Source organism: Schistocerca nitens, chromosome 4 (assembly GCF_023898315.1).
Source record: "Schistocerca nitens isolate TAMUIC-IGC-003100 chromosome 4, iqSchNite1.1, whole genome shotgun sequence".
NCBI lineage: Eukaryota > Metazoa > Arthropoda > Insecta > Orthoptera > Acrididae > Schistocerca > Schistocerca nitens.
Genome location: NC_064617.1, coordinates 234,063,108 through 234,082,389, shown reverse-complemented (window position 1 = coordinate 234,082,389; position 19,282 = coordinate 234,063,108). Strand labels below are relative to the sequence as shown.

Below are 19,282 nucleotides of genomic sequence, written 5' to 3'. Positions count from 1 at the left end.
CTAGAATTATGTTGTAATAACTGTGTTTTTCAATACATCCAAAAAAGTCCTTAGATGTCATACAAGGGCAGCTGGACAACAGATATTAGTATATATTTAAAATAAAAATTGAAACAATGAATTCATTAAATTGGAACAAGAAAAGGCTCACACCTGATCTCTCTTGTCATAAGATTGTTATTAAAACAATGGACACAAAAACTACATAATTTTGAATATTAAACAATGGAAAATCGAGGATTGAATAAAGACAATATTATGAAAAGGATATGCTGAGTCACAGACAGGCACAATTAAAAGACAGCTAAACACGTAAACTTTTGGCCAAAAGGCATTTTTATGGATAAGACAACACAAACACACACATTCACACAAATGTGGCTCACAGACGCATGACCACTGTCTCTAGTTGCTGAGGCCAGAGTCGACCTTGGCAGCCAGAAACAGAAGACGTGTGTGAGTTGTGTTTATGTGAATGTGCGTGTGTTTTGTGTGTGCGTGTTGTCTATTTCAGAAGAAGGCCAAAGCTAACTTTATCAACAGTCTTTTTGTTGTGCCTGTCTGTGACCTAGCATGTCCACTACATGGTGAGTGATAATGTATCCTTTTTCATAATTCTGAATATATTTATTTTGACCACATTTAAACCTTACTTGTTTGCAGACCTATGTTGTGTATTCTTTTTAATTTTTGAGTAGGAGGTAATGTTTTACATTTGCCTGTGTGGGAGAGGAGCAATCCAAGTTCAAGAATAGCTTACATGGCAAATTTTTATAAACCTGTCAATATGCCCAATCTGAGAGACAAGGCACTAGAGATGGGCAAAACTGTTCTTTTCAGAGATCGGATCCGAACTGTTCACTCCCTGAAATGAACTAGGTCTTTTTCATGACTCACCACTCATTCACAATAGAAAATAAATGGAAGGCACATTGCCCTTTAAACTTGGTTTATTCCAGTACTATACCAGTATTTTGATCTTATTTGATCCTATTTTGAAGTAACACAGATCATGAGTAAGAATTTTGTATTGTTTATTGAAATTTCCACGATATGACAAAGTTTTTGATTATCGATTTATTTTGCACTATCGTGGTTTTTTGGGTGATCTGAAAATGTTGTAACTTGAGATTTACATTAACAATGTATTTAGCTATCATGTATTAAAATTTCATTAACCTCGTACAAATACATCCCAAGCCATATATTTTTAAAGTGAACATTTCCTTCCGAAGACGCCCAAAATCGCAAAATCCGTACAATTAGAAAAAAAATACAAATTTGACTGTAAGACCAAAGTGCTGCATATAGCCTTATGCAGAATAAAACAAGGAAAATATTGGTGTATCACATTTTGCGATACGTTTATTGGTTCGCTCGTAATTAAAGTTTAAATTCGAGTGTCCATAATAAAAAATCCTATAGTAAGAGGAGTCGTCAGGAACCTCATCTGATCAGTTTAAACAAATAAAAATAAAATAAAAACAAATGATGTATACATAACATAATTATGTAATATACATATCGGTATTAGTACGAAGAACAATATCCAGAATAGACGAACTCCGATGCAGGGGCGCTGAGTCAAGCTGGTCGAGCCGCGAGCTGTATTGCTGCGTGAGCTGAGACCGCACAGACCAGAGTGACACCTGAGTTGCTTTGCTCAACGCTCTGGCTAGAGTCGAGAACGGTGGGGTGAGCGTTGAGCGGGCGAGTTCCGAGGGTGGGGGGAGCGATGAGCGGCCACCACTCACCCGCTCCGAGGCAAATCGTCGGTTCTCTTGCGAGCAGGTTGTTGCAAGTAGTTCTTATGTTCTCCGCTAGGAGGCTCTCTGTCCTGTTGCTCGCATCAACCGCCCAGAGGGCAGGACGTGCAACTGAAACGATCGCCGACGGAGTGCGATGCTAAGTTAAGGTGCGCCAGACACTGCACGCGGCAAGGGAAGCACAGAGACGGCACGGCATATGTGAAACACAAAATCCAATGGGGCGCTGCACAGTGCAGGCAGCCAGGGCAGAAGCAGGGCAGAGGCCGGCGCCGGCTGTGTTGTGTGGCGTGCAGCGTGCTCTGACCAGCAGAGGCCCCACTGATATGCTCCGTCTCTCTCTCTCTCTCTCTCTCTCTCTCTCTCTCTCTCTCTGCTGTGTGAAACGTTTGGAGCTACCGTTCTTTTTTTCTGAATCACTCATTGTTCACTCCTTTGAAAGATTCAACTCTATAAAACAGTTCAGGAGCGGATCCCCCATCTCTACAAGGCACTAGTTCACTTTATCCAAGGTCGGTTGATCCCTTTACAATGAAAGAAAACCCACAAGAATGAGGAACAAGACAAGTATTTGGTCTTGTCATGGTTGTAGCCTTCAGTCTGAATATTCGATGCAGCTGCCATGTTAGTCTATTTTGTGCAAGACTGTTCATCTCTGTATAACTACAGCAATCAGCTTACTGTACACAAGCCTTGGCCTCCTATAAGTTTTACGCTCCACACTTTGTTCCATTACCAAACTGACAATTTCTTGATGCCTCAGGATGCGTCCTATCAACCGAGCATTCCTTTCAATCAAGTTGTGTCACAAAAATGTTTTCCCCCAATTCAGTTCGATAACTCCTATGCCATTTGATCTCCACAAATAATCTTCATAATTTTTCTGTTGCACAACATTTCAAAAGCTTCAGTTCTCTTATCACTTGATCTGTTTATCATCCATGTTTCACCTCTGTACACAGTTTCACTCCAGGCAAATACTTTGAGACATGGCTTCCAAGCATTCAAATTTCTGTTCAGTGTTAACAAACTTACCTTTTTCGGAAATGTTTTTTCTGGTATTGCCAGTCTGCAGTTTATATCTTCTCTGCTCTGGTCATTGTCCCTTTATTTTGCTATCTGAAAAACTCATCTTCTACTTTTAGTGTCTCATTTGCTCAGAAATGGACTGATTTATTTTCTCTTAGTTGATGTTTATTTTATAATCTCTTTTGAAGGCACTATCTGTTCCATTCAACTGATTTCTCCATGTCCTTTGCTGTCCCTGACAGAATTGCTATGTCATCAGAAAATGTTAAAGTTTTTCATTTTTTGTCTCTGCATTTTAATTACATTTCAAAAATTTTGTATTTCCTTTACAGTTTGCTCTGTGTACAGATAGAATGACATCAGGGGTAGGTTCAGTCCATTGTCTCACACCATTCTCAACTATGGCTTCCCTTTCATGTCCTTCAACCCTTATAATTGCATTTTGATTTCTGTACATGTTGTAGATTACTTCCCATTCCCTGTGTTTTACCCCTGCGTCAAAATTTTAGTCAACACTGTCAAACATTTTTTGTAAATCTACAACTGCTATAAATATTTGTTTGCCTATTTTCAACCTATCTTCTCATAATTGTCATAGGGTCAGTATTACCTCTGATGTTCCTACATTTCTCTGGAATCCAAACTGATATTACTCGATGCCAGCTTCCAACAGTTTTTACATTCTTCTGTAAAAAAGTGATGTCAATATTTTGCAACCAGGGCTTATTAAACCGAAGGTTCAGTAGTATTCACATTTGTGAGCACCTTTCTTTTTTGGAACTGGAAATATTACATTCTTCTTTGATGTCTGAGGGTATTTCAATCATGTGATATATCTTGCACACCAGATGGCATAATTTTGTCATGACTGGCGCTTCCCGGGATCTCATTAATTCTGAAGGGAAGTCATCTACTGTAAGGGCCTTATTTCTACCCACATCTTTCACTGCTCTCTCAAATTCTTCTCATAGTATTATGTCTTCAATCTTATCTTCATCTATTTCCTCTTCTGCTTCTATAATACTGTTCTCAAGTTTGTTTGCTTGTATACACCTTCCATATATTCTTTCCATCCTTCAGCTTCCCTTTTTTGTTTGGTAGTAACCAGCCATCTGAGTTCTCGATATTCATAAAGCTGCTTCTCTTTTCTCTAAAGATCTCTTTAACTTGGCTATAGGCAGCAACTATCTTTCTCTTATTTACACAACATTTTAATGGCTTGCATTTGTCTTCTATTCATTCCTGCTTAGCCATTTTGCACTTTCTGTCAAGCCCATTTTTTCGATGTTTGTATTCCCCTTCACCTGCTCCATTTGCTGCCTTTTTATGTTTTCTGTTTCTGCCAATTAAATTCAATAGCTCCTTATTATCCAAGGATTTCTAATATTTCTCTGCTGCTTTCTCTGTTTTGCCTCTCAAAGCTATCTATTAATCTTGTATTGTATTCCTTTCCACTATTTCAATCAGTCATTGTCTACATACTCCCTTTGAAACTCTACTGTATGGCTCTCCAGAAAGTTGGACCTGGTGGTCTAGTGGTAAGGACGTACCTAAAAACCGTGAGAGCACAGGATGAATCCTGGTTGGATCATAGAAGTATTCAGTCTGTCTGTAACTTAGCTTTCACCCTCTCAATATTGTGTGGAGTCACCAGGAACAACACCTGGTTCTGATTCTATGTCAAACTGCATGTTTCCTTTCCCCGGTTGATTACCAGGGGTAGATTAGAGACATACAAGTTGCTGAAATAACATCCAATTGAAGGACTTGCACATGGTCATTGACAAAAATGAAATTATTATTATCCTCCAGGAAGAGCAAGAGGTGAGACCAAAGGATACTTCTTTTTTTATTAGGAAAATTTGTTAAAAACAGGAAATTAACAGCTTAGACCAATTCAGATACTAACTGACACATTTTGTGTTCAGCATACCTTTCACACAAGTGCTGAATGTCGAGTTTTGAACTTGTCTTTCATGTTAATTACTATAATAAGAAAATATTCACCTACAGTTACAATGAAAAATAATTTCCTGTAGCTACCAAGAATTAATGCAAACAGAAAATGGCTGTCAAAGTGCCAATATGAGCAGCAGCTTTTATTATTATTCACAGATTTTCAAAAGTGTCACTCCTTGCTATGTATACCACCTGTGATTGAGTTAAAGAAAAAAAAAATATTAACATCTCATTTTAGGAATCAGTTCATGCATACTATGATGAAATAATTTTATATGCTGCTGTACAGCAAGGTATGTTTTGCATTTGTTTTGTTCATAGCATAGAAGGATTTCTTTGGTAGTGAAGTTTATGGAAAACTAGCTATTCCTGGACAGGCACTGCTGTGGTTCAGTCTGGTTAAATGGAAAAGAAAGAAATGAGAAAGCACATGTTTCTAGTATGTATGGGAATTAGATGTACTTCCTAATCTCCTCCTCCCTGACTATGTTCATTTCTTCCTCCTTCTCCCTCTCTCTGTCCTTCACCTCTTCCCCTCTATTTCTGTCCATCTTTTCTCCCCCCTCTCCCCATATCCTCCTGCCCCCTCTCCCTCCCCTTCTCTCTGTCCATCACCTCCCCCTCTTCTTTATCTATATCCTCCCCCCTCCCTCCACATCATCTCCTGCTTCATCTCTCTCCCTTCCTCTCTCCATCATCTCATTCCCACTTTCTATATCCATTGTCTTCTTCTCCTTCCATCAGCTCCTCCCCCTTTTTATGTCCATCCTCTCCTCCCACTCTCCATCTCTTCCTGTTCCCCTCCCCCTTTCCATCTCCTCCTTTCCACTTTCTATGTCCATCTCCTCATTCCGCTTCTCTCTGACCTAGAGCTTTGTTTACTGTTGTTGGAAATTCAGATTCTGTAGTAGTATGTTAACAATAATTGATAAGCCACAAATACAGATTTCCTGTTTGCTAACAATGTGAGTGTATTATATATTTTATGTATGTTTATATGTTACATATATTAACCTGTGTGTATGTAAAAATCTGAAGTAAATTGGTCAAGAACTTTTCAAGATTCTAGTAATAACATTCCCTCTTTATATATTACACATTTATTTATCTATTACATATATTAAAAATAAATATAATAAGAACATGTGTGTATTTAAATGAAATGTTGTTTCAAAATTTTGAAGTAATCAGTGAAGAACTTTTGGATATTTAAGATTTTGAATGAACAAATATTTAAAATTTTATATAGATTTCTTCTATAATTATTGCATATATATTTAAACATTATATTTGACACTCCAGTAGGCATATAAAAACATGCACATATTTGAATAAAACACTGTATCAAAATGCCAAAGCAATCAGTGAAAAACTTTTCGAGATTTAAGATACTGAATACAAGAACATTTACTCTTTTATTTATATAGATATAAATGTTCGTTTGCACAAAATTGTAAATCTCCGAAAGTTCATCACTGATTTCTTTGAGATATTGATGCAACTTTGCATTTGAATATGTGAGACATATACATATGTGCGGATGGATATGTGTGTGTGTGCGCGAGTGTATACCTGTCCCCTTTTCCCCCCAAGGTAAGTCTTTCCGCTCCCGGGATTGGAATGACTCCTTACCCTCTCCCTTAAAACCCACATCCTTTCATCTTTCCCTCTCCTTCCCTCTTTCCTGATGAAGCAACCTTGGGTTGCGAAAGCTTGAAATCTGTGTGTGTAACAGTAGACCATCGTATCAGTAGACTCTCGTTTAACTGGATTTCAAGTGACCAACAAATAACTAATTCAGTTTGCTAAAGTTTGAATTAATCAGGTTTTGTGTAAAAATATACTAGTGTGAGTTCACTTTTTCTCTTGTTATGGGTACCAACAAATGAGGATGCTCTATTTTGATGACATCTAAGAAAAAATAAATATAGCTTAACTGCATACATATACCAGCATTTCGGGCATTTGTTTAACTGGAAATTGTTGTTGTTGTGGTCTTCAGTCCTGACTGGTCTGATGCAGCTATCCATGCTACTCTAGCCTGTGCTAGCTTCTTCATCTCCCAGTACCTACATTCTTCTGAATCTGATTAGTGTATTCATCTCTTGGTCTCCCTCAACGATTTTTACCCTCTATGCTGCCCTCCAATACTAAATTGGTGATCCCTTGATGCCTCAACACATGTCCTACCAACCGATCCCTTCTTCTAGTCAAGTTGTGCCACAAACTTCTCTTCTCCCCAATCCTATTCAATACCTCCTCATTAGTTACATGATCTACCCATCTAATCTTCAGCATTCTTCTGTAGCACCACATTTCGAAAGCTTCTATTCTCTTCTTGTCCAAACTATTTATCGTCCATGTTTCACTTCCATACATGGCTACACTCCATACAAATACTTTCAGAAATGACTTCCTGACACTTAAATCTATACTTGATGTTAACAAATTTCTCTTCTTCAGAAACCCTTTCCTTGCCATTGCCAATCTACATTTTATATCCACTTCAACCATCATCAGTTATTTTGCTCCCCAAATAGCAAAACTTCTTTACTACTTTAAGAGTCTCATTTCCTAATCTAATTCCCTCTTCATCAACCACCTTAATTCGACTACATTCCATTATCCTCGTTTTGCTTTTGTTGATGTTCATCTTATATCCTCCTTTCAAGACACTATCCATTCCGTTCAACTGCTCTTCCAAGTCCTTTGCTGTCTCTGACAGAATTACAATGTCATCGGCGAACCTCAAAGTTTTTATTTCTTCTCCATGGATTTTAATACCTACTCCGAATTTTTCTTTTGTTTCCTTCACTGCTTGCTCAATATAAAGATTGAATAACACTGGGGAGAGACTACAACCCTGTCTCACTCCCTTCCCAACCACTGCTTCCCTTTCATGTCCCTCGATTCTTATAACTGCCATCTGGTTTCTGTACAAATTGTGAATAGCCTTTCGCTCCCTGTACTTTACCCCTGCCACCTTCAGGATTTGAAAGAGAGTATTCCAGTCAACATTGTCAAAAGCTTTCTCTAAGTCTACAAATGCTAGCAACATATGTTTGCCTTTCCTTAATCTAGCTTCTAAGATAAGTCGTAGGGTCAGTATTGCCTCATGTGTTCCGATATTTCTACGGAATCCAAACTGATCTTCCCCGAGATTGGCTTCTACTAGTTTTTCCATTCGTCTCTAAAGAATTCGCGATAGTATTTTGCAGCCGTGACTTATTAAACTGCTACTTTCGTAATTTTCACCTCTGTCAACACCTGTTTTCTTTGGGATTGGAATTATTGTATTCTTCTTGAAGTCTGAGGGTATTTCACCTGTCTCATACAATTTCCTCACCAGATGGTAGAGTTTTGTCAGGACTGGCTCTCCCAAGGCTGTCAGTAGTTCTAATGGAATGTTGTCTACTCCCGGGGCCTTGTTTCGACTCAGGTTTTTCAGTGCTTTGTCAAACTCTTCACGCAGTATTATATCTCCCATTTCATCTTCATCGACATCCTCTTCCATTTCCATAATATTGTCCTCAAGTACATCGCCCTTGCATAGACCCTCTATATACTCCTTCCACCTTTCTGCTTTCCCTTCTTTGCTTAGAACTGGGTTTCCATCTGAGCTTTTGATGTTCATACAAGTGGTTCTCTTTTCTCCGAAGGTCTCTTTAATTTTCCTGTAGGCAGTATCTATCTTACCCCTAGTGAGATAAGCCTCTACATCCTTACATTTGTCCTCTAGCCATCCCTGCTTAGCCATTTTGCACTTCCTGTCAATCTCATTTTTGAGACGTTTGTATTCCTTTTTGCCTGCTTCATTTACTGCATTTTTATATTTTCTCCTTTCATCAATTAAATTCAATATATCTTTTGTTACTTAGGTTTTTTACTAGCACTCGTCTTTTTACCTACTTGATCCTCTGCTGCCTTCACTATTTCATTCCTCAAAGCTACCCATTCTTCTTCTACTGTATTTCTTTCCTCCATTCCTGTCAATTTTTCCCTTATGCTCTCCCTGAAACTCTGAACAACCTCTGGTTTAGTCAGTTTATCCAGGTCCCATCTCCTTAAATTCCCATCTTTTTGCAGTTTTTTCAGTTTTAATCTACAGGTCATAACCAATAGATTGTGGTCAGAGTCCACATCTGCCCCTGGAAATGTCTTACAATTTAAAACCTGGTTCCTAAATCTCTGTCTTACCATTATATAATCTATCTGAAACGTGTCAGTATCTCCAGGCTTCTTCCATGTATACAACCTTCTTTTATGATTCTTGAACCAAGTGTTAGCTATAATTAAGTTGTGCTCTGTGCAAAATTCTACCAGGCGGCTTCCTCTTTCATTTCTTACCCCCAATCCATATTCAAATGGCTCTGAGCACTATGGGACTCAACATCTTAGGTCATAAGTCCCCTAGAACTTAGAACTACTTAAACCTAACTAACCTAAGGACATCACACACACCCATGCCCGAGGCAGGATTCGAACCTGCGACCGTAGCAGTCGCGCGGTTCCGGACTGCAGCGCCAGAACCGCACGGCCACCGCGGCCGGCTCCCAATCCATATTCACCTACTACATTTCCTTCTTTCCCTTTTCCTACTGCCCAATTCCAGTCACCCATGACTATTAAGTTTTTGTCTCCCTTCACTATCTGAATAATTTCTTTTACTTCATCATACAGTTCTTCAATTTCTTTCATCTGCAGAGCTAGTTGGCATATAAACTTGTACTACTGTAGTAGGCGTGGGCTTTGTATCTATCTTGGCCAAAATAATGCGTTCACTGGAAATTATGTTTACATATTATCGCATGCTTGTCATCACATTTTTCTTTTTTTTAAATCATTCTTTCCTTTCAGCATTTTTCTCCATGACATTTTTTGCCCTTGACCTGTAGTGTTTTTTTAGGCATTAAGTTATAGAAAGCACCGGCTTCATATATATTAAACACATCTCTTGGATGATGCAAATAAGAGAGTGTGGATTGATATTCCTGTTGCAATCATTGGTATCTTCCTTGTTCACTCTATGTGCCTCCCCACAGACCTTGACAGCGCTGATTTTGTGCCTCTTCTGAAATTGCCACCTCCAACCCTCAGAACACACAGAACCAAAAATCCCATTTTTCTGGGCAGTTTCAGGAGTCTTTTCTTGAAGCATGGAGTCAGATAACGGAATTTTCTGTTGAGTGCATGCGTTGGAACCATTCAAACAACAAATCCTCCAATTCTCCATGTTCAGCTGGCCTCATGTGTGTGCTTGTAAATGAACAACTCGCCAGACTTGCTTCTATTTTCTGTCTTGAACTTATTATCGATGAGAGAGAAGACATCACGGGATCTGATAGTGTTCTGCAACCTGTATTTTAATCTTCTTTCCACTGTTGACAATATGTAGAATTTGCTGCTTTTGTTTTCATGTTAGATTGTTATTAGTTCATTCCCGTATTGGTGGCATATTGTGAGTGATGGTGCAAAAGGAAAGAAAACTCATCCTCTGTTCACAAACAACCAAACACAGAGTGCTCTCTGGAATGTTGTGTGTTGCATGCTGTGTTTGTTCTGCTAACCAACCTCTCTCTTCACCCTTCCTTGCATCTTAAGTTGTGCATGTGAAACGTGAGCAGCTAGCAAGCAATCAGGACATTGTTTCAAAATTACAGTGCAGAACATTATTGAGAAAAAATATGTGAAATTCATAATAGAAAAGACTATAGTACACAGCGCAACATACACTTATTCAGTTTAGATGAAGAATAAGAAAAGGAAATGTAATGGGGGAACAAATTTTAGTTTGTAGAACGAATTATCCAAAATGCAGTTTAAGCGGTTGATTTTTTTGCTTTAGTTCAGCATGTACCAAACAGCTAGTATGGGTTAACTGAACTTTTGGTTTACCCGATTCTGAAGTAACGAGGGTCTTCTGTACATTGTTAGAAAAATTTCATGTTCTTTGTTCAGAATCTTAAATCTCTGATTGTTTTTCACCAATTCTTTTAAAATTTTGACACAACACTGACTTGAATACACTCATGTTTTCATATACACATGAGAGAGTCATATGCTACATTAATACATAAAACCACATGCACATTGTTTTAAAATTTCAAAGGAACCAGTGAAGAACTTTTGGAGATTTAAAATTTTGAACAAACGTACTTGATATTTATGTTTGTATACCACATGGTGCTCCAGAACATATGTAAAAACACACTTGTATTTGAATGCAATGTTGTGTCAAAATTTCAAAGCAATCAGTGAAGGTCTTTTGAAGACATATGATTTTGAACATATATATATATATATATATATATATATATATATATATATATATATATATATATATATATATATATATGGTCTTTAAATATGTCTGATTGTGTCTGTATATGTGTGGATGGATATGTGTGTGTGTGCGAGTGTATACCTGTCCTTTTTTCCCCCTAAGGTAAGTCTTTCCGCTCCCGGGATTGGAATGACTCCTTACCCTCTCCCTTAAAACCCACATCCTTTCGTCTTTCCCTCTCCTTCCCCTCTTTCCTGATGAGGCAACAGTTTGTTGCGAAAGCTTGAATTTTGTGTGTGTGTTTGTGTTTGTTTGTGTGTCTATCGACCTGCCAGCGCTTTCGTTCGGTAAGTCACATCATCTTTGTTATATACACTCCTGGAAATTGAAATAAGAACACCGTGAATTCATTGTCCCAGGAAGGGGAAACTTTATTGACACATTCCTGGGGTCAGATACATCACATGATCACACTGACAGAACCACAAGCACATAGACACAGGCAACAGAGCATGCACAATGTCGGCACTAGTACAGTGTATATCCACCTTTCGCAGCAATGCAGGCTGCTATTCTCCCATGGAGACGATCGTAGAGATGCTGGATGTAGTCCTGTGGAACGGCTTGCCATGCCATTTCCACCTGGCGCCTCAGTTGGACCAGCGTTCGTGCTGGACGTGCAGACCGCGTGAGACGACGCTTCATCCAGTCCCAAACATGCTCAAAGGGGGACAGATCTGGAGATCTTGCTGGCCAGGGTAGTTGACTTACACCTTCTAGAGCACGTTGGGTGGCACGGGATACATGCGGACGTGCATTGTCCTGTTGGAACAGCAAGTTCCCTTGCCGGTCTAGGAATGGTAGAACGATGGGTTCGATGACGGTTTGGATGTACCGTGCACTATTCAGTGTCCCCTCGACGATCACCAGTGGTGTAAGGCCAGTGTAGGAGATCGCTCCCCACACCATGATGCTGGGTGTTGGCCCTGTGTGCCTCGGTCGTATGCAGTCCTGATTGTGGCGCTCACCTGCACGGCGCCAAACACGCATACGACCATCATTGGCACCAAGGCAGAAGCGACTCTCATCGCTGAAGACGACATGCCTCCATTCGTCCCTCCATTCACGCCTGTCGCGACACCACTGGAGGCGGGCTGCACGATGTTGGGGCGTGAGCGGAAGACGGCCTAACGGTGTGCGGGACCGTAGCCCAGCTTCATGGAGACTGTTGCGAATGGTCCTCGCCGATACCCCAGGAGCAACAGTGTCCCTAATTTGCTGGGAAGTGGCGGTGCGGTCCCCTACAGCACTGCGTAGGATCCTACGGTCTTGGCGTGCATCCGTGCGTCGCTGCGGTCCGGTCCCAGGTCGACGGGCACGTGCACCTTCCGCCGACCACTGGCGACAACATCGATGTACTGTGGAGACCTCATGCCCCACGTGTTGAGCAATTCGGCGGTACGTCCACCCGGCCTCCCGCATGCCCACTATACGCCCTCGCTCAAAGTCCGTCAACTGCACATACGGTTCACGTCCACGCTGTCGCGGCATGCTACCAGTGTTAAAGACTGCGATGGAGCTCCGTATGCCACGTCAAACTGGCTGACACTGACGGCAGCGGTGCACAAATGCTGCGCAGCTAGCGCCATTCGACGGCCAACACCGCGGTTCCTGGTGTGTCCGCTGTGCCGTGCGTGTGATCATTGCTTGTACAGCCCTCTCGCAGTGTCCGGAGCAAGTATGGTGGGTCTGACACACCGGTGTCAATGTGTTCTTTTTTCCATTTCCAGGAGTGTGTGTATATATATATATATATATATATATATATATATATATATATATATATATATATATATATAGAGAGAGAGAGAGAGAGAGAGAGAGAGAGAGATAGAGAGAGAGAGAGAGAAAATGATGATTAGTGTAGACAAACTATTTATGGTACTGTAACTAGTATGAAAAGTTGGGTCTGAGATACAGAGTTTTATTTTGGAAATATTGGACTCTTACTTATATCCTATTACTTAATTCTAATGATAAAATTTACTGCTATATAATATTTTTAAAATATGAACAAAGCCTCAAAATAGCTTGTTAAATCACTAAATGAAAGAGAGCTGTGCTGCCATGTCATTTGTTATATTTATATCCCAAAGTAAAGTCTCTGGCTGTAAAAAATGTTCCCCTGGAAGTTGATAATCCAAGCAAACTTACCATATATGCTATTGTTTTAAACAGGTTAATGAGAGCACGATTTCAGTTTTAGTTCATAATGAAAACTGCAAGGCTTTACATACCGAGAGACTTCCGTATAATCTCTTCACTGAGCATGCTACTGCTTCCAGACGGTGTTGCAGCAGCTCCCCGATGAGTTGCTGCATTTCTTAGTGCTTCCAAAATGTCTTCGTGGTAGCCATTAAGGCTCTTGAGAGTGCGCTCCACATCCGAGATAGCACCGCCACCTCCTGACATCATATCAGGTCCAAGGTTATTGTCTGACTGAGACAATATTTCTTGGTTATCAGATTGTGAATCCTCAGCCCACTTCTCTTTGCACACATCACCCATAACTGTACCGTATGGCCCAGACTTCTTTAGTATGCCCTTTTCTGGTAGTTTTGAGAGATTGTTGGATGGCAGATCAATAAATGATACTGTCTCTTCTTCCCCTAAAAAATACATCATGCTAGTAACTGCATAAAGGGTTATTCTACGTACACTGTAAATAATGAAACAGAATCTAACTAATGTTTTTCACTCTATTATGTAGTTGCTGTAATAGAGTTCAGATGACTCCAATAGTATGAATGCTACATAACTGAAACTGGACAGAAAGTGTTGATTCTCCTATAAACCAACTTTTTCAGAATAAATTGGACATGTAGCCACCACTCTGTATGAGCTTTACAATTAAAAATTTTAGAAGTAAAGACAACAGTTTCATGTTCCAACTTAGTGATAAAGATAGAATAATCATCTTCTTATTGTGAAGCAATAATGAATATTGTTACAGTAGTTGAAACTTAAGTGATTATGAAAACATATGGCCCTGCAGGTATGAACACCAATGCAGATACAACAGAACCAAATACTACAGTGGCAAGCATAATAAAGAAAAGACATTTACACAGTGATAGAAACACTACAAAGAACATCATAAATCTTACAAGTACTTTCAGGAGTATTTACAGGACTTTTTCCCAAGGGAGTAACCATAAGTTCAGTTCTCTGTGCTTTAGCTTTCTTTGTATGTTAATCACAAAGCGGGTTTATTCAGACATTTAGTTAGTTACATATTTCATATAACTTGAATATTCTTTTATTGAAATGATGTGGAATGAGTGAATTTACAAGGTATGTTATATGTAATTGGTGTTATCGTGAATGGAGGTGTTGGGGAAAGATAGAGGAGAGAAGTAGAATGGGAAGTGACCCCATTTTGTCATCTAGTCATGCTTGTTAGTGGAAAAGTCTGTAAGTTTTAAAGAGTTATTCATTCTTTTTATAGCTATCAGTATGAACCCATAAACAAGTAGATTATGTAGCCATAAAATAAATATACTCGCTGTAATGGGCAAACAAGTTACTACAGACTTGTTCTTGTGCTCCTCAGAAGGGGAAATTGATAGAGATGTTACATAAATTCACAGAAAATGACGTGCAGAAATAGTTTGAGCAGTGGACAAAACAAATTCAGATGTATGTGAATGCAAGTGGGCAATGCCTTAAACTTACCACTAACTGAACATATTTCTCAAGCACACAAATTTATGATGACAACTCATTTGTTTTGAGTTATGCCTACAACACAAAATTTTCCAAAGGGGTGCAAAAAATGTGACTGTAGTAAAGTTGTTGTCCTCTGAGAAAGAGTGAAATGATTTTAATGAAATTTGTCTCAGTGAATGGATGAAATTCAAGGTCAAGAAAGAACCTACAGTAATACATCATGACAGACAGTTCCTTGGTATTTACGGTTTGTGTGTCTGTCTAAAAGCTAAGCTATTCCTGGTCATTTTTCTATGTCTTTCTGCTGTGTGGTACCTTTTTTATTTGATGAGTAATTATCTGTCTTCATGTCCACATAATATTATATGCTAGATTTTCTAACAAAACCAACCAATACAACTGTCTTCTTAAACAGTGAGGAACATCAAACTAAAATTCACTGCTTCCTGATTAGAATCGGTCATCCTTCCTGAAAAGTTATACTGAGTTCTCATGTAGCAAAACTGCATCTAGATCCCAAAGATATCATATGAGGAGTAAGAAAATAAAGTAGTAATGTTACCAGTCCTACGCCTGCGCAAAGGAGGAGGTCTGCTGTCAAGAAGCTGTAAAATAGATGCCAAAATGAAGGCTCTCCAGGCACTGTCAGTGCCGGTTATATCAGGACTGAATAATTACTCCAAAGGAAACTCAAGCTATACATAATTGATGGCACAACAAAATCCAATTAATACCCCACACTGTAATCCTTTGCAGGAATTCACCATCATCGAAACGTCATGCAAGCATCCTAGTTGGGATCTAGGGGCAGGGGGGGGGGGGGGGGTGCCATCATGCTAAGTGTTAGTTGGAGTATTTCAGAAATCCCAAAGTGTCTCACAGACTTCAACCCAAATAATAGCACTGGAAGAAACTTACTATACAGATGAAGAAATTTTTGATTCAGATGGATCTCACCTCTTTAAGAGCAAAGATGAAAAGAGAGTGATGAAGCATAGTACAGTTCTTGGCACATCCTTTGCTATTAGTGACAAAATCATTGGGTCTGTCTCAACCATGAAGTTCAAATGGCTCTGAGCACTATGGGACTTAACATCTATGGTCATCAGTCCCCTAGAACTTAGAACTACTTAAACCTAACTAACCTAAGGACATCACACAACACCCAGTCATCACGAGGCAGAGAAAGTCCCTGACCCCGCCGGGAATCGAACCCGGGAACCCGGGCGTGGGAAGCGAGAACACTACCACACGACCACGAGCTGCGGACTCGACCATGAAGTCTTAAATGACAAACTATGTTTGCTAACAATACACTACACAAGCAAGACATATACTTTATTAACATCCATGCGCCAACAAATGATGAAAATCAGAACTTTAAAAAGACAGACAAATTCTGGAAAAGAGTGGATACTGGTGTGGCAAAGATCCTGAAACATAACATGAAGATCATACTGGGCAATTGTGATGCACAAGTTAGATATGAAACAAAGTATAAGAATATTGATGGATGCTGCATAGCTCATAAAAAGACTAAAAAAAGACTTGAAAAGATTTGACAAATTATGTGAAAGCCATAAGTTTTAATTAATGTACATGCACCTGCCCAAAAACCAAACAACATTACAATCACCCAACACGGCAACAGCAGAACTTGAAATAGATCATGTGTTCTTACATTCCAGAAATAATTAAGGTCAGAGTAAAAATAGGAATAAATATAGATTCTGGTCTTTAGGTTTCAGTAATACAGTTCAGACCAATATCTCTTAAAAGAAAGAGCAATACAACATTTATGTCCAGATTCAACACTAAGAAACAAAAAGAAAAAGAATACCTAGCTTGACAAGCAGAGAAACATTTCAGAAATATGAAAAGACTTTTAACAGAGGCTGCATAGGAAATAGCTGGGATCAAAAAGAGAATGAAACATACTTTGTGGAATGATAACTGAAAACAAGCAGTGAAGGATTGTTTAACTGTTTGGAAACAGAAAGAAGACATATATCATTTCCAATGAGCACAAACAGCAAAGCAAAATTGCAGTGAGAAGTGGAATCATGAAAAGGAATTGTTGAACAAGATATAATTCTAGAAGAAATATATTACAGAAATTTTAATAATAGGACAGAAGGATACAATACCCTCCTCCCTTTTACACATGTCAAATGAAGAATATCCTTGCCAAATACTTTTCCTAGATGTGAAAAACCAGTTTATCCAATCAGAACCAAAAACAAAGAGATATAAATAACCCATCTCCTCCTCTAAATCATAATGAGATCAAATACAAATACAAAGGCTAGAAAATGACAAGACTGCTGGAGAACACTCCATAATAGCAGAACTATGAAAGCTTGCACCTGAAGAAACAATAACTCTTTTGCATAAAACCATGGAAAGCATCAGGGAGAAAGAAGAACTACAATATGACTGGATGTTTGCCTCGATCATTGTCTGCATGAAAAAGGAAATACTACAGAAGTGAATAATTGATGTAACAGCTCATTATTCACAGTAATGTACAAGTTTCTGTCACAATCCATCGTAAAATGACTAGAACACCACTTGGAACATAAATTGGAAGAATGGCAAGGATGAGTGCAAAGAAGCTGGTTGACAGAAGACAACTATTGATTCTAAAACTGTTAGTAAAATATTATATGCTGAAAGTAAGACAATGTGGACTTTGAAAAGACATATGAGTCCATCAGCTTCAGTGTGTTACTTAACATACTAGCCGATATGGTAGTTGATGAGAAACTATTGTGGATTATAAGAGAAGCCCTGTATAATACAAAATCTAAAATAAGATTTGGCAGGGAAATGGACTGTCATCACTCTTGTTCAACTGTATGTTTAAACCTTTAAGAATCTGGAGTAAGAAGAAAGGTGTAGAAATAGATTTGTTTAGCTTTTATAGATGATGTAGCCATAATAACAGAAAATTTTGAAGCAGTGAAAGAACAAATTAATGTGATGAAATGAAGCAGAAATTGTGATGTCAGCTGCAATTGGGCATTGAAGTGAATTCAATGGTGACAAATCAAAATTTTTGCCAGAACAGGGCTCGAACTCTGATTTCCCACTTTACACTAGTGGTCACCTTAACTGCTTCAGCTATCTGAACACACTTTCTGTCCATCCCAAATTCCCAACTTGTTCCACACTACTTGCATAGTGCCCCTGTCACTGAACTCACTTCTTGCAGCCTGACACCATACATGGTCATATATCAAGGACAGTACAACCCAATTTAACACCAGATGTGAAAAAATAAAATATGTGAATAGCTTTAAATATTGGGGTGAATGGGTTACAGCCATTGGGTGAGATAGAAAAAAAAGCATTGAAACGAGAGCCAGAATAATGGAAATAGTTTCCAAACTGTACAAAACATTTACAGCAAAAAGTGCTTTTCCACAAATGCTGAACTTAATCATTACTAAAAGTGTATCAATATGCAACCGAGTATCAAAACTTCTCTGAGAGATTTCTACTGAAGGAATTGGAGGGAACAGAGAGAAATAGTATAAACAACACAATGGGTTCAAATTATAAATATGGGATCTACTTCAGACATATATCCTAAAATGCACAGATGTTAGGGACACAATTACAAATGAAGAGTTTGATTTTACACAACATAAGAACAAAGAGAGATTCTTAATGAACAAAACACATCTTCAACATCTTTGACTCCAAACTGAAAACTAGAATACTGTGGTGTATCAAGGAAAAATGTCTAAAGTAAATGGCTATACAGCTGGAACATGTACAAAACTGAGATATTTTTAGAACAGCTGTAGTGATGTTTGGAACTTTCAAAGATGACAACCAAATGACTGGTTACATGAATGCCAAGTCAGACACAGTGCATTGATGAAAAACATGTTACTTAAATGAAATGATACAGAGAGAGAGAGAGAGAGAGATAGAGAGAGAGAGAGAGCTTCTTGTAGTCATTAGATGCCTGATTAACCAAATAGATAAATAAAATACAATAAGACAGATTCAAAACAGAACAGGTTGACTAAAATTTCATACTTTGATAGAAAACATGAAGAAAAGGAAACAGAACTGATATACAAATTTCAACAAAAGCCTTCCTTTGGCGATTACATGCAACTTGGTTTTGCTCCTCTCACTTTGGTGAGAAAATATTGTTGCCCCATTTGCATATTTTTGGTGTCATATTGCTCACTCACCATAATATCTTGATCAAAATATATTTTCCTTTCTTAACTTCTTGCACAGTCATTTCTCTACTTTCCAATAAATCTCTGTTGATATTGAATTTATCATTAGCTATGAAGTGCCATAAATTGAGCAGGCCCATTTCAGTTTAACAGGATTCAAGAAAACAACTGGTTGAAACATTCATTAGTTAATTCTATCAGAAAATGAGCACGAGACTTGGCTTTGCTACTTCACTTATTGGCCAATAGCATTTTATTTATTAATAATGTTTTCAATAAAACCAACCATAATTACCTGAGTAAGGCATTGCCTA

At 38.6% G+C, this 19,282-nt stretch overlaps 1 protein-coding gene across 1 annotated transcript in view; it reads right to left on the bottom strand.

The window, feature by feature from the left end:
* LOC126251437 (disintegrin and metalloproteinase domain-containing protein 22) overlaps window positions 1-19,282 on the bottom strand; it is a 1,101,455-nt gene that overhangs the window by 80,359 nt on the left and 1,001,814 nt on the right. Inside the window, exon 23 of the mRNA XM_049951862.1 lies at window positions 13,335-13,706. Within this exon, the coding sequence (XP_049807819.1) occupies window positions 13,335-13,706 (372 nt within the window). The remainder of the gene's footprint in view (window positions 1-13,334; window positions 13,707-19,282) is intronic.